General features: G+C 40.4%; 1 protein-coding gene across 2 annotated transcripts in view; it reads right to left on the bottom strand.

Moving 5' to 3' along the window:
- Window positions 1–2,642: 2,642 nt before the first annotated feature.
- The window catches only part of NCBP1 (nuclear cap binding protein subunit 1), a 51,375-nt gene continuing 37,283 nt past the window's right edge, over window positions 2,643–16,734 (bottom strand). For both annotated transcript variants that reach the window (XM_045020104.1, XM_045020105.1), the window contains 8 exons: window positions 15,366–15,488; window positions 14,451–14,553; window positions 11,388–11,481; window positions 10,271–10,374; window positions 7,919–8,033; window positions 4,878–5,021; window positions 4,368–4,481; window positions 2,643–3,394 (listed from right to left, as the gene is read on the bottom strand). In XM_045020104.1, coding sequence (XP_044876039.1) covers window positions 3,281–3,394; window positions 4,368–4,481; window positions 4,878–5,021; window positions 7,919–8,033; window positions 10,271–10,374; window positions 11,388–11,481; window positions 14,451–14,553; window positions 15,366–15,488 — 911 coding nt within the window. In that variant the 3' untranslated portion in view covers window positions 2,643–3,280. The remainder of the gene's footprint in view (window positions 3,395–4,367; window positions 4,482–4,877; window positions 5,022–7,918; window positions 8,034–10,270; window positions 10,375–11,387; window positions 11,482–14,450; window positions 14,554–15,365; window positions 15,489–16,734) is intronic.

Here is a 16,734-nt window from a genome sequence, read left to right on the forward strand (position 1 = left end):
GGGAGATGGGTAATAATAATGGGGGATTCAATCATTAGCAAAATAGATAGCTGGATTTGCCATGACTGGGAGACCATGAAATGCCTGCCAGCTACATGGAAACATTTTAATTTTTAAATAGAGGCTAAAATTAAATGTTTCTCTCAAATACAAAAAAAAAAGTAAGAGGACCAAAAAATGAGAGTGGCTAAACAGAGTAAAAGAGGCAGTTACAGGGGGAAAAAAAGGCATCTTTTAAAAATTGGAAGTCAAATCCTTCTGAAGAAAATAGAAAGGAGCATAAACCCTGGCAAGCCAAAGTGTAAAAGTATAATAAGCAGGCCAAAAAAATCCAAAGAACTAGCAAAAGATAAAAATTAACAGCAAAAAATATTTAAGTCCATCAGAAGCAGGAAGCTGCCAAACAATCAGTGGGGCCACTGGACAGCTGAGGTGCTAAAGGATCACTCAGGGAAGACAAGGCCTTAGTAGAGAAGCTAAATGAATTCTTTGCATTGGCCTTCACTGCACAGGATTGAAGATTCCCACACCTGAACCAGTCTTATTAGGAGACAAATCTGAGGAACAGTCTGATTGAGGTGTCAATAGAGGTGGTTTTGCAACAAAATTAATAAAATTATATAGTAAGTCACCAGGACCAGATGGGATTCACCCAAGAGTTCTGAAGGATCTCAGTTATGAAACTGCAGAACTACTAACTATGGTATGCAACTTATCACTTAAATCAGCCTCTGTGCCAGATGACTTGAGGATAGCTAGTGTAACACCAATGTTTAAGAAAGGTTCCAGAGGCGATCCGGGCAATTACAGGCCAGGAAGCCTAACTTCAGTACTGGGCAAACTGGTTGAAACTACATAAAGAACAGAATTATCATACATAAGTAAATACGATGTTGGGGAAGAGTCAACACAGCTTTTGTAAAGGGAAATCATGCCTCACCCATTATTAAAATTCTTTGAGAGGGTCAACCAATGTGAACAAGGGTGATATCGTATATACGGACTTTTGGAAAATCTTTGACAAGGCTCTTAAGAAAAGTAAGCAGTCATGGTGTAAGATGGAATGTTCTCTCATGGATCAGTAAGTGGTTAAAAACAGAACACAAAGTGTAGGAATAAATGGTCAGTTTTCAGAATAGAAATGGGTAAATAGAGTCCCCCAGGGATCTGTTCTGGGACCAGTGCTGTTCAACATATTCATAAATGATCTGGAAAAAGGGGTAAACAGTGAGGTGACAAAATTTGTAGATACAAAATTACTCAAGACAGTAAAGTCCAAAGCAGACTGCGAAGAGTTAAAGGGATTTCACAAAACTGGGTGACTCAGCAATAAAATGGTAAATAAAATTCCATGTTGATAAATGCAAAATAATGAACATTGGAAAACATAATCCCAATACATACAAAGCGATAGGGTCTAAATTAGCTGTTACCGTTCAAGAAAGATCTTGGAGTCATCGTGTATAGTTCTCTGAAAATATCCATCCAATGTGCAGTGGCGGTCAAAAAAGCTAACTATGTTAGGAACCATTAGGAGAGAGATAAAAATAAAAAATAGAAAATAGAATACCTCTAAAAATCCATGGTACATCCTACACCTTGAATACCACATGCAGCTCTGGTCGCCCCATCTCAAAAAAGATGTATTAGATGTGGAAAAAGTACATAAGGGCAACAAAAATGATTATGGTGTGGAATAGTTTCTGTATGAAGAGAGATTAAAAAGACTGGGACTTTTCAGCTGGGAAAAGACAAGTAAGGGGGATATGATTGAGATCTATAAAATCATTATTGGTGTGGAAAAATAAGGAAGTGTTATTTACCCCTGCCCATAACACAAAAACTGGGGTCCCCCAATGAAATTAACAGGCAGCAGGTTTAAAACAAACAAAAATAAGTATTTCTTCACACAACACCCAGTAAACCTGTGGAACTCCTTGCCAGGGATGTTGTGAAGGCCAAAAGTATAATTGGGTTCAAAAAAAGAATTAGATAGAATCAATGGCTATTAGCCAAGGTAGTCAGGGACAACTCCATGCTCTGGGTATCCCTAAACCTCTAACAGATGCTGGGACAGGATGACAGAGGATGGATCACTTGAGGATTACCTGTTCTGTTGTTCTCCTCTGAAGCATCTAGCATCAGTCACTGTCAGAAGACAGTACACAGGGCTAGATGGAAGCACTGGTCTGACCCAGTGTGGCCATTCTTAAGTTCTTAGGTGACTACAAGACTGCTGGTGGAAAAGCTACAATCAATGATAACAAGATTAACCTATTTACATTTTGTATTCCAGTCTCTTCTTGGGAGAGAGGTTAGCATTTAAAGATGGTACACTGTCCACGGTGTTCAAATGGGAACTGCCTGATTCAGAGAGCATCCCAAGGGGAATCTAATTTGAAGGGGAAACACCCTGCATGTGCTTCTATTATCTGAACGATTTAGATATTTTGACAGGCACTGTAAGGTGGTAACTCATCTTTTTAGGGTGTTGGAAAGTAGCAATATATTCCTCAGAAGATGTCAGCATGAAGCTTCCCAACTGTTAACACTTCCTACAAAATCTTTTGTAATGAACAGTTATGTTTATGAGCAGCATAATGTTTGCAATTACTGTAATAAAAAAGACACCAAACAATAGATTTAAAAAACATATTTCAACTGTATTTCAACCACATTCTCTTTCAAACTGTGAAAATCTATTCAGTTTGATAATAAACCCATATGCTCTAGACTACTTTGTAAGCTTGACTCAGCGTTTCACATGCCTGAAGTTAAGATATTTTTCCTCTGCCTAACTAAAGAGAATTTATCAAGTTGCTCACTGAAGAGTTGCATGTCTGTCACATTCACAAGACGCTCTATGACCTGCTTCACATTATGGTAATTTGGGGATCTGTTTGGTTTAAGGATTAGGCAGAGGTAACGAATTCTCTAATATTTTTCCTATTTATTTTTATATAAACGACAGAGGGGAGAAACGAACAAAAAAACCAAACAAATGCTATGATGAAGCCAACATTCAAACCATTTAAAATTAAAGGACAAATTAAAATAATTCATAATTATTCCACACCAGTCCTCTATCAGTTATAACAAAGGCCTATGACGCTAAAACAGTTGATGTCTGTTAGAGTACTGTATCGTTTACACAGAAGAACGTGGTAAGCCATCTTGCATTCAAGGCTTCTTCCTTCCCCATGTCAAGTTTTCCCCTTTTTGTTTAAAAATATGAAATCAGTGTAAGTCCTGCAGATACGACTCGGCATGTGAAAAATTCTCAGGCCTGCAGAGCACAGAACTGCTGAAAAACAGCCAATATGTGATGGTCCAATTCAGCAGTAAAGAGGAGGTTCTCCAAGGTCACCATGTACTGCTGGATTATCTGGTGATGCTGCAGACAGAGACAGGCACCTTTATTACTCTTATTTGCCTTTATGTACCAAAACATGCAGAGAACAGAACATGCATCACACACTGCAGCCAAATTGTTGGCCAAAACTTAGGGCTACACTGGGTGCTGGGCAGGGCTGCACGTAATTTCTACCAGCTGCAAGGACGGTGTAGCCTGGGGAGATGACAGGATGTAGGAACTGCAGTTGTGTTTACATCTTGTATTGCTAAGTGCTTGTACTCTCCCTATGCAAAACAAGCTGGAAGATGCTAGCAACAGTGACTCTACGTGAGCTGTGGGTGGGCCTCTGCACGGGCATGGGGTAACTGTAGGTTTGGGCCCAAATACACGCTAGGAGGCCATGCAAACTTTGTTTACAACTATGGGAGAGTAATCCACATGAAGAATTACATACCACACCCTGTGCAGTCACCAGCCAGTATTCAGAGAGGAACACTTTCAAGTTCTTGGCCTGTCACTTTCAGCCAAGTCATCACAAACTTTAGTCTTTTCACACTGGTTACCAGATTTTAAAGAGACAGCACAGTTCCAAAGTTCTTGTGGTTTAATAGGGGGTCTTTAAACATTCCCTCCCAGGGCTGCAGTCATTTCATAGATAAGCTTGTTACAACTACCCTCTCTCAATCAGTTCTTGGCACTTACATATAATAGCACCTCTTAGTGGATCTTAAAGTGCCTTTACAAGCATCAAGTCTTGATATACCCCTTCAGCTTTGTATTTACACCCATTTTACAATGGAGGGACAGTTAACTAATAGCTTCTCTACAGTAACAGTCACTGGCAAAACTGGGATTAGAAGCAAGGAGACCTTTGCACAATCCCCTGTGCTAACCAATTAGGACAAGGCTGCCCCAGCCAGCTGTATTTTAATTAAATGAAGTGGACAAGGCTAGATGAACAGGATGGAGTCTCAAGTCACTAAGCATTATCTACCTGCTGAATGAGACCAACCTGTAAGAAGATCTGCTGCAGTCTCTCTATGCAGTTCTTGTACCAAGGCGTAATTACATCAATCCCACCAGTTTCACACCGCACTAAATGCTCTGTTAATATCATAATGAAACGCTAAAAAAGAGAATAGTTTTAAATGAAGTACTGGTTAAGCATGAAGGAAACTCTCTAACCTTAGATAAACATGTATTATTCTGGACAAAATAATCCATGAGATATTCTACAGAAGTTATGAACAGTCAAGTCTGAATAATTCATTTAAATTAAGAGATACTAAAAACTGCATTTAGACAAACACTGCCTTTTGCTTGCTCAAGAAAGGTGCAATCCAGTAGAACTCCTTTATGCAAACACGTTGACAAGGCCTCTCTAGGGGGAACCTAGAAGTTTCTTACTCTGGAGTGGCCAGACCACATTACTAGCTTCCTATTCATCCTTCCCCGCACCCTCTGAATTCTAGTCCCCTTAGAAGTTGAGAGTTGCCAGAGGGATGAAATCCCACACCGTTACCTGGAATATAACGAGGAAGAGATTCTTTTGTTCACTCTGAGCAGACTCTACTTTCTCCTGCAAGCGTTCTATCTGCTCTTCCAACGGTCCATCTTCCCTATCGCTGCTTCGGTCATCGTCGTCGTCGTCGTCATCACTGTCTCGCTGGAAGTAAAAGTAATGACGTTACTGACACAGCCAGCCTTGGTAAAGTTTGGATACTGAGATCCTGATACTGCCCATAGTACGAGGCACGTGCATGGCTGCTCGCAACTTGCCTAATGAGGCTTGATAGAAGTGGAACTTCTCTGTAATCATTTATCAATACTGTATATTGACTGCATTCGTGGGCTGTTTGCTGTATGAATATGCTGCTTTAGTTTACATGCGGCTGGAAGGGAAGAGGAATCTCTCAAGTCAGACCACTTTTCAGCAAACACTTGCAGTGAGAAGAGACACCACCAGGACAGGACAAGGCCTGGGAACCAGGAGATCAAAACAACTGCGACAGGTTTCAAAAGGAAGATTCCTCCTCCTCCTCCCCCTCCCCCAGGAGGCGGGAGTTGTCCGGTGGAACCAGACAGACAGACTCGCCCACACTCAGTGGGGCTGTCTGAAGAAGTTAGGCCGGCTTCATTTACCTGCCGGGGATGGTAAGGTTGTTTTAAAATTTTCTTTAAATGCCTTGTTTCTACGGCTAAAATAACCACCTTGGTTTAGAAAGGCTGTCTGGTCACTCAACACACCACTGGGCACAGACTCCTGGATGGAAGAACAGCAGGTGCCAGACCTCAGTAGGATCTGCTGGGTGTGCACAGTTAATACCCTGGGTGCTGGGCCTGGTCTAAGAGCACCCCAGGAGAGGTAAAGGCATGAGGCCTGACACTGGAGAGGGTGCACTCTGACACCAGGAAGGGGACAGAGCTGCAGTTAGCCCTTGTAATTGTGACATGGGCTCATTGTGGTGCTCCTTACGAAAGAAAAATTTAGATAACATAGAATCATAGAATCTCAGGGTTGGAAGGGACCTCAGGAGGTCATCTAGTCCAACCCCAAACAGTTACTGTCTGTCCCTAATCTATTTAAAAAAAAAAACATCTTCAGAACTGCCATTTGACCCTTAGCAACTAGCCACGAGTCAGTTAAGGGAAGTTATACAAAACTAAATGCAGTTTAGTAGGAAATAAGGAATTGGGCAGATTAAGGTTTTGATTGCAGGTATTATTTGCTTTGTTAGTCTCACAAAAGATTGTTTTCCTGCAAATCTGTCCATAAATTAACAGCTATAAACTTCAAATATCTGTAGAAATACTATATGCAAAAACAATTTAGGATGACACAAAACTAGGGTTAAGTAATCCAAGAGGTGTGACTGGCCTGCCTAAAAACTGACAAGCAAGTACTTTTCTTCCTCTGCAGCCCCAGACGTAACCGGTTTTAAAATGGCTCATATCAGCATTACAGCGTTACAGGTGCAGTCCTCTGGATACAGTGCAGGGCAGCACCGTTCACACAACACAGCCGACAATACTGTTCAGAACTGAATTTCAGCATAACTGGAAGTGCATTAAATAAAACTAATTATGCTGAAGATAAATGGAGAAGCCATTCAAGGTACTAAGCGCTTCTAATGCACATACAGACTTTGCGTGGAAGGGCAAGACTCAATTTTTTCCACAAGTATAGTTTGGGATGTCAGCAAATCAGCTTTCCCATTTAATCTATTCTGGCATTCATTCAGTTATCCTTAGAATCAAAATGTAGTGTTTAGAGACTTACCTTCTCGCACAGGAACTTTTGGGGGTACAGTCACACATGAGCATTCAAAATCAGGGTGGATAAAACAAATCAATGGTTTAAAAAAATGGGTTTTATTTAAATTGGATTTTTTTGATAAAATGTCTTTTGAGGAAAAGACCTATTTTAATTAAGATATCTTTGAGCTATAATGCATCTCATCCTGGAATAGGGATTATAAATTCTAATTTTATAGTATGAGAATATATTCATGTAATGTTTAAGAAAAGTTTTGTAAATGAGTTCCAGTAGTTCATGGATTAGGGACCCAATCTTATGGGGTTCCCAGGGTTTCTGTATAGATTATTTAGGTTAATCTTTCTATCTACCCAATGGGACTCAGTGCTCAGTCTAGAAGATACCATCAGAAATGCTTAGTTTTGCAGTTCTCAAACTGTGGATTTGTGTCTCCAGAAATAACGTGCTTGTTAACAGCAAAAACGTTTTTAAATAAATAAATAATATATAGAGGTGAGAAACAACAGACCTCAACTGTATTTTCCCGCTGCAAATTTGTATACACAGAGTAAATCCCTTACCTCTCTCTAAAAGTGAAAAGTTTCAAAAAAGTTCAATTAATAGAAGATTGTTGGGGACGGAATAGATCTGGACAGGGAGAAGAAGTCTGGAGATAAATGTGAGACGCAAGGGACATATACTTTTTTGTTAAACTATTATAGGTTTGCTCTTGAAGAAAAAAATCCAGAACACTTAACGTTGTTTAGTTAAAAACAATTTAAATGTCTCCCTGGTGATGTTCTCCTCCTAATACAGCATGGCAAGAAAATCCTCCAAATATTAATGATTAACCTGTTGATTGGAGATCTGCAACTACAGTAAAGCTGAAATACTGAAAATACAATTTCCATTGCTACACAAGAATGTAACAGAAAATGAGATTGAGTTAGGTGAGAGGTAGCTGTCACTGCAGCATCTATAATTGGCAACAAAAATGTAGTGTTCTTTTGTAGTTAACTTATGAGAAAGACCAAAAAAGTAGTAAAGGAATGTGAACTGAGCTCCATTTACTTTGACTCCTTGGCTGTAACAGCCTTTACAGCTGTATTTGAAGATCATGTTAGTATCACAATCCCCGGAATCCAAGTCAATATCTAAGTGCTACTGATGTTTATTTTGTGTCTCACAGAGCAAGTCTCATATCAGTTGACCTGCATCTTGCCACAGAAAAAGTAGGATTTAGTCTGAAATGCAGTAAATGTGAGAAGTACATGGCTTTACTTCACGATACAAAACAAGATACATACTCGTTTGTGTTGCCTGGCTAATCTTGCTTTCGTCTCCTCTAGCTCCTTTTGGATCTTCACTACGTGCTTGTTCATCTTACGAATCGTGGAGTGTAAGATCTCCCAGATATAGAACCTAGCAGAGAACCAATTATAACCTTAATGTAGCCAGTAACAAAATACAAGAACACAGTAAATAGTAAACTGTTAAAAAGCAGAGAGAGAGGAAAAAAAAAATCACGTCTAAAATTTTAGCTGTATTTTAGCCTCAACCTTCTTATTCAGACTAACAGGAACAGTACAGGTTACAAGTGTTACCAGAATGTACTCAGTGTACATACTTTATTACAGAAATACATGCACAGGAAGAATTTTCCAAAGTTTCAACTATAATCTGAATTCCTTTGCAATTTATGCAAAGTATGCACATGAAGTACAAATATTAATAGTAGGGGAGTACACTTAAACAGGTGTGGTTTCCTATTACTAACAGTGGGATCTTTCCTCTATTTTACCTTGAAATATTAGTGGTGTTTTATTTTGAATTCATTCAGGAATGCATGAGGCACATCATGGATCTGTTTTGTTAGACTGTTTTATGTCAAGGGAGTTAAAAAATGTCAAGATGCTAGAGTCTCCTTAGGATACTGTCATGTGGTATCCTTTTTGCTCAAGCCTTGTTTACTTTAAGAGATTCTTTAATGGTTTGGATATTCATTGTTGTCATAAACAGATAGTTAAGGATTAATGTCTCTTTTACCTGTAAAGGGTTAACAAGCTCAGTGAACCTGGCTAACACCTTAAGTTTCATAGATTATTAGGGTTGGAAGGGACCTCAGGAGATCATCTAGTCCAACCCCCTGCTCAAAGCAGGACCAATCCCCAAATGGCTCCCTCAAGGTTTGAGCTCACAACCCTGGGTTTAGCAGGCCAATGCATAAACCACTGAGCTATCCCTCCCCCTGACCAGAGGACCAATGAAGGGACAAGATACTTTCAAATCTCAGTGGAGGGAAGTCTTTGTTTGGGTTCTTTGTTTTGGGGGTTGTTCTCTCTTGGATCTAAGAGGGGCCAGACGTACATCCAGGTTCTCCAAGCTTCCTAAAATAGTCTCTTCTATTCAATATAGTGAGTATTACTTAAAAAGGCGGATTAGTCTTTTATTTGTTTTTTGTATTTGCAAATGTGTATTTGCTGGAAAGATATTTTATTTCTGTTGCTGTAACTTGTATTTAAGCTAGGGGGGAGGGAGTCTTTAGTTTTATAAGCTGTATACCCTGTAAGCATTTCCATCCTGATTTTACAGAGATAGAAAAGTAAAAAACTCTCTCTGTAAAATCAGGATGGAAATGCTTACAGGGTATACAGCTTATAAAACTAAAGAGACTCCCTCCCCCCTAGTGTAAGTACAAGTTACAGCAACAGAAATAAAATATCTTTAAAGACTAATCCGCCTTTTTAATTAATACTCACTATATTGAATAGAAGAGACTATTTTAGGAAGCTTGGAGAGCCTGGATGTACGTCTGGCCCCTCTTAGATCCAAGAGAGAACACCCCCCAAAACAAAGAACCCAAACAAAGACTTCCCTCCACCGAGATTTGAAAGTATCTTGTCCCTTCATTGGTCCTCTGGTCAGGTGTCAGCCAGGTTCACTGAGCTTGTTAACCCTTTACAGGTAAAAGAGACATTAACCCTTAACTATCTGTTTATGACAACTGTAACTATAACTATGTGAACAAATGGATTTTTAAAAAAGTAATTATCTGAATACAATGTACCATTAACTTAGAGCTGTGAGCGATAAGTATATTTCACAAAGGTACTGGCAACAATAGTACTTGCAATTATGGAAGACAGTTACATGAACCACAGTCTGTGTCTGGGACATCCTCCTCGCTCCCAATTAATTATTATTATTTGTACTGCTGCAGCACCTAGGAACCTCAGTCACGTACCATGTCCTCACTGTGCTAAGGTGCTAAACTAGTGCAGAACAAGACAGTCCTTGTGCCAACGAGCAGTTTGCATGGCGACTGTAGATGTGTACCTTCCTCAGAGGCACACTGAAGTTATAGGCCATTGTCCAGAAACTAGCCGAGATGGATTCTTGGGTTCATTATAAACCCGCACCACCTCAACTGTAAATGGAGAATGTTGAATGACAAATATCCTTTTTGGCGGGCTTGACACGTAAGTTGTGTATGAAGTGCAAAGGTAATTTTTATTTTTTTTAAATTGTTTGCTTACCATAATAAGGCCAAGTATTTGAGCAAAGTAAAAAAATCTAGTATTCAGTGTACATGATCCACCAAGTGAAAGTATGTCTAAACCAACTGAATGTTAGTTTCAACAGAGAATTCATTTTGTTACCTAGTAAAATCATGAGCAAGCTCTGGAGAGAAGATCCAGTTTGCTACGGCAGCACAATCAACTATCTGTGTCCTAATCATCTTATCCACAAGCACAGCAATCATCTGCATCGTGGGAAAAAAGAGAAAGTTATGTTGACTATATTATAGCATCACGATACCTATGGCAATAAGAGATACTCAACCCTCCCTGTTCACTGCTGGTGCGAAACATAGGATGCAACAGGTAAATACACCCCAGGATTAGGTGCTATCAGTTATAGCTGAATGCCCTCTGTAAAGGCAGCTGCTTCTCTAGAGGCCTGCTGCACAGTGTGTGTAGATGAGTTTAACTAAAGGTGCAATTTTAACCAGATATGGGTAAGCTGGTGTGACTGTCACATTGTCCACGCACAGTGTTCACACTAGAAGACCTGTATCTGTATCTACATTTAGTTCAATTGGTGCACTACTTTGAACTGAACACTAACGACTGCTGAATCACAGTAACACAGCCAAAGAATTAAGGTTATATTTACCTCAAGTAAGCAACAGCCCTATCACAAAACCAGTCTGCCAGATCAGTTGATCCAGTCAATTCTACAAGCACATTGCCTTGAGCCCAAGTTTATCATAACCACTTTTTATTTCAAGTAATATCTGAAGTCAGAGCAAGTTCTAAGTGATAGACTTCTATTTCTCACTTTGAAGCATTTGGCTCAAGTTTAGATTTTGTAAAACAAACTCTTACAAAACTTAAGACCAAGAGAAATGATTCCATAATGATTCCCCCCAATGGAAATGGCTGTTTTAATGAGACATTCTCTTGCAGGGTTAGCAACCCAAACGTCAAATTGCCATCAATTGAAATAAATGCTGAAAGGAGTTAGCATAGTGAGAAACAAATAAAAATTTGATATCTAATCTAAGATGCTGTTAATAACATCAGTAAATAAATGTTGAATTCTTTCTAATATACAATTTAAGTAAACAGTGGCCACGCCATTTTTTTTTTAAGTGAGCATAAAATGCAACTTTGTCTTTGCAAACAATTCAGTTTCTAGGCTTTTCAGTGTTCATTATGTTGTATCATTATCGTGAGAACGTAAGCTTCAACAAACATCTGAAACCACCCTTACCTGTGGATGGTTCTTCCAAACCTCATACACAACCCTCAGCACATGGAGCTTCCCCTCATCACTTTCAGCGAGTGTTTTGAAGACTTCATGAAACCTTATTATAATAAAGAAAAGTAATCAGTGGATGCACAGCAAGTAGTTGAAGTGGTCCAGTAAAAGTTTGGTAGAGAGTATGCCTATGCAGCCTATGGTAGTGAGCCTCCGAGTCGACAGACCTGGGCTTGTACTACAGCACTAAAAACAGCCGTGTAGACATTGCGGCTCAGGCTAGAGCAAGGGAGGGGGACAGGTTCAGAGGCCAAGCTGCAACTTCAAAGCACTGTCTATGCAGCTGTTTTTAGCACAGTAATATGAACCCCACAAGCCCGAGTTCACGGACCCAGGCTGGGAGGCTCACTGCTACAGGCTGTGTAGACATACTCAAGAGTACCGAGAAGTCACCTTCTACAAGACAGGTCCAACAAAGAAAGTAACAGACACCACTAGCCGTCACCCTCAGCCCCCAACTAAAACCTCTCCAGTGCATCATCAAGGATCTTCAACCTATCCTGAAGGATGATCCCTCACTCTCAGACCTTAGGAGACAGAGCAGTCCTCCCCTACAGACAGTGCCCCAACCTGAAACAAATACTCACCAGCAACTACACACCACACAACAAAAACACCAACCCAGGAAACCTTGCTACAAACCCCTGTGCCAATTCTGTCCACATATCTATTCGAGGGACACCATCATAGGACCTAACCACATCAGCCACACCATCTGAGGCTCGGTCACCTGCACATCTACCAATGTGATATATGCCATCATGTGCCAGCAATGCCCCTCTGCCATATACATTGGCCAAACCGGACAGTCTCTACACAAAAGAATCAATGGACACAAATCTGACATCAGGAATCATAACATTCAAAAACCAGTAGAACACTTCAATCTCTCTGGTCACTCAATAATAGCCCTAAAAGTAGCAACACTTCAACAACAAAAACTTCAAAAACAGACTCCAACGTGAAGCTGCAGAACTGGAATTAATTTGTAAACTGGACCCCATCAGATTAGGCCTGAATAAAGACTGGGAGTGGTTGGGTCATTACAAAACCTAAACTTAATTTCCCCAATACTAATTTTTCCGTACTATTACTCACACCTTCTTGTCAACTTCGAAAGATATTTTTCCTCCCTTGGTATCTTGCTGTTAGTTGATTTATCGCATTAGACTGACCTCATACTTGGTAAAGCAACCCCCATCCTTTCATGTATTTATACTGCGCCTGTATTTTTCACTTCATGCATAATAATAAATAATAGGAGATATACCAATCTCCTAGAACTGGAAGGGACCTTGAAAGGTCATCGAGTCCAACCCCCTGCCTTCACTAGCAGGACCAATTTTTGCCCCAGATCCCTAAGTAGCCCCCTCAAGGATTGAACTCTCAACCCTGGGTTTAGCAGGCCAATGCTCAAACCACTGAGCTATCCCTCTCCCCCCCACTTCATGCATCTGATGAAGTGGGCTCTAGCCCACGAAAGCTTATGCCAAATAAATTTCTTAGTCTTTAAGGTGCCACAAGGACTCCCTGTTGTTTTTGCTGATACAGACTAACACGGTTACCACTCTGAAACCTGGCACTGTGACTAGTTCATGGCAATTCTCTAATAGTACACGTCTACACAGGAACACTTCGGAAAGTTAAGGCAGATGAACTACTAGTTTGAAACCGATGAGGGTTAGGTCCCCATGTGGATGATCTCAATTGGAAGTAAAGCAGAATAATTAGGCTGCTGCAAACCAGGGTGTGAATCTTCCCCACACTAGCCTGCTGTGGTCTCTCGGTCTGTGCATGCCCTGGCGACACATGTTAAAGTACTCTAACAAACTGTTATGGTGTCCACAGTTCGATCACAGCAGGCTAGTGTGGAGTAATTCAGACCCCAGCTGGACACAGTCTAATTGTTCATGTAGACAAGCCCTTAATGGAATTTAATCTACAGCGAAATATTGCCACTTCTCTCCTGAATGAGAGCAGCCAGGCATGGATTTAACATTTTAACTTATGAACATTGACTTTACACCTTTAGTTGATTTGCCTTAATGTATCTGAGTTCCCCAGTGTGGACATACCCTTGCAACATATTATCCCATATGGAGAACTAGTCTAAGTTTCACCAAGAAAGTCCAAATTAGTGAGAGACACCAAGCCTCACTCAGTAAAACTTCTAAAAGAAAAATATGGAATTTTTAGACCATGCTACATCAGTTATGAGCAGGAAAAATGACTAGGGCGGTGTTTGATACATCAGATAACCCCTTTTTGAGCTGGCTCTTCTCCCATGCTTGGGTGAGCTTACCTCCAGTTTTCCTAGAAGATTATAGTACATGGGTAGGTCACCTATGATATTCCAGACAGATCACTTTCTGTTACAGCCTCCATTTCGATACCACCCCAACTATCACAACTGAACGTAGCTTGTATCTTAACTGCAGCAGAGCTTGCAGTGTCTAATATCAATATATAAATGATGTTGCAGACCTACTTCTGTCCTTAGCTATAGTCTGATAGGACCAAAAGACTCTCCAGCTCTTTATGAGTCCCCCAGGACTCTAGCAGGGTTCACGTGTGGGCATTAAAACTTGTACCCAGCCATGCTCACAAAGTGCACTGGTCTTGGCAGGTGTGGCATGGGCACAAGGATGCACAAATTTGCTGCTGTGTCCTTTATGCTGGTGGGGCCCTCGGGGCTCACTGTGGGCACTGGGAAGTGTGCTACCTACTGCTGCACTCTTCCAGGTGAGCAACAAGCTAAGGCAGGTCTCAGAACATGCAGAATCTTGACCTATCCCCATGGAGTAAAATGCACATTACGATCTCTGCTTGGACAGTAAGATTCACACTACCACCCCCTTTAATTAAAAAAAAAAAAGCTATCTCCTTCCTTACTTTCACATTACACTGTGCAACATACAAAACACTGAATCTTGCAGAAGAATAGCTCTACCAAGCAATTCACTGTTCTAATCGAATGCGTTCCATAACCCCAGAAATAATGCATTTATCACTTACTTTGCCAGAGCACTGAATGAGTGGCTGAACGACTTGGCAGCTAAATGGAGCAGAGTCTGTACAAAAACTTCTATTTTCAAGGGGTTAAAGGTGAATCCTTCATCTGAAAGTTGTTTTCAAATTGAAACAGTGGGTTAAATTAAAATCAGTATTATAAGTATTTATCAAAATCTAACCCTGCAAACAAAGCACTGAAGATAATTCATGGTTTCTTTATTTTGGAAAACTTAAGATTTAGCACTTGAGCTTTGCAGCCTGAACAGGGAATCAGTGAATGCTTCCTAAAAGCTGCAGTTTTATCAGCAACTCCCTCAGGCTGCCAGGTGCCGCCACGCAGAGATAGTCTTACCTTGCTGACACGCAGCTACTGAGTACATTTAGGACTACACTACATTACTCCCTTATCCTCAAACTCTTGTTTCATACCAGCAGGGAAGATTCCATACGCATTTGAAAGTTTTATCAAACCTAGCAAAATCTACTGCTGACTTTCAAAAGCACTCCTATCAACATCTTTCTTTTCAGAGGATAAACAGCAGTTTAATCCCTTTAGGATTCCTATAACCCAGGGGTTTTCTACTAATGCCAAGAACTGCATCCTGACGGTGAAGTTTGGGGGACTATTTCATTCTTTCATACTATCTTTGTCAGCAGCAGCCACCCAATAGTACATCCCATACCAGTTTACTCCTTCCTACCACTATCCCATTGATAAGAATGGACCCTGCCTGTGGGGCAAGAGAAACGAGAATACACACAACGTTTTATATTGGTTCCGTTTTCTGTTAAGTGACGCTAAATGGAGAAAGTGTACAAAGCCATGTACCAGGCACAGCTCCTAGTTCAATAGGGTGGTGAAAGTAGTTTTGAACACAGAAGAAATGACCTTTAATGCCTAATGTCAGATATCCTTACCGTCATCATCATCCTGGTTAGGATTGGGCACATCTTTTAAGATGCCGAAGATTTCATCATTACTTGTCTTGTTTTTAATGGCAATGGTCAAACAGAGTGCAACAGTATATCCCGGCAGAGACTCTAAACGTAAGACAAAAGGTCTGATCATCTTCAAAATTAGTTGCAATGAATATGGTTTACTTTTATGTCAGCTTGTGCATTTCTCAGAAAAGCATACACTTTTCCTTGAACAATTAAAAAAAACAACAATTACTGCTTTGTATTAATAGAACTGAGATTTTGGCATGCTGGAAATATGGATTTTGCAGCAAGCTGCAGGCTCTCGTGCTATGTCTGGACCACATGCAGCCAACTCGCATCTCTAATTTCTCTCGAGATGTGAACTTATTTTAATATTCAGTGAATAGTTAAATTATGTAATGACACTTCAAACCACATCCACAATTCCAGGCAGCGAGGATATTAAGAGCTGTGGCAGCACCTCCCCACATAAAAGCTTTGCAAAACTAGTATAGTCAGATAACTCCTTTTGTCCTCTCTTCCTCCCAAGTCCACCTTTTCCTCTATTCCAGCAGCAAAAAGTTATCCACACCTAGATACGTATAATCTTTTCTGCCTTTCAACTCTCCCCTTTTGGATCCTACCCAAAATCTTGCTGCTACCACCCTGCTCCTCATGTCACTGGCCACATCAGCAGCCCCATAGAATCTCTGCTTCATATTTGCTACATCAAATTCAATCCCCCCTTGGCCTCAACTTTAGAGGGCTTACATAACCGCTCTAATTTCTTCCTACTTCCTTGAAGAGCCTCTTCATTTCCTTCTCCTGCTCACCTTTATGCCTTCAATTGGGGCACTCCTTATACTTATGGCACTCATCCATTTTTTCTTCTTCTCAAATAATCTTTCCATATCATTTTTCACCTTAACTACTGTCTTACTCCTGTCTGTTTGCTTGCTTCATTTATTAGACAGAGTTCTTTGGCGCTTACCAAGAGCTCTTTCGTTTGTTTCTGAAACAAATGTGGCACTCAAAGACTAGTAAGTTATCTTCACTCTGCTGTTCAACTTTTGCACATCACTCAGCTCAGACACTGGAAACAGAAGCCAAATTGACTTTTTAGACTTTCTTGCAACTAGCACAATGCTGCAGTGTTCAGGCTGCAAACATTGCAGGGTAATTAACTTTAAACCAAGGTGTTTACATTGACATTTTAAAGTTTTTAGGAACCCTTTTTAGTGAATTCCCTCCCAACCTGTCCCAAATCAAAGTTTTAGACCTAAACTATATTACTGTGCTCCACTCAGGCAATTTTTCCAGGTCAAAAGTCAGCCTTTTCATTTCCACTGTGAATTTTCTTCTATAA

The sequence above is a fragment of the Mauremys mutica genome, chromosome 6, assembly GCF_020497125.1.
Source record: "Mauremys mutica isolate MM-2020 ecotype Southern chromosome 6, ASM2049712v1, whole genome shotgun sequence".
Lineage (NCBI taxonomy): Eukaryota > Metazoa > Chordata > Testudines > Geoemydidae > Mauremys > Mauremys mutica.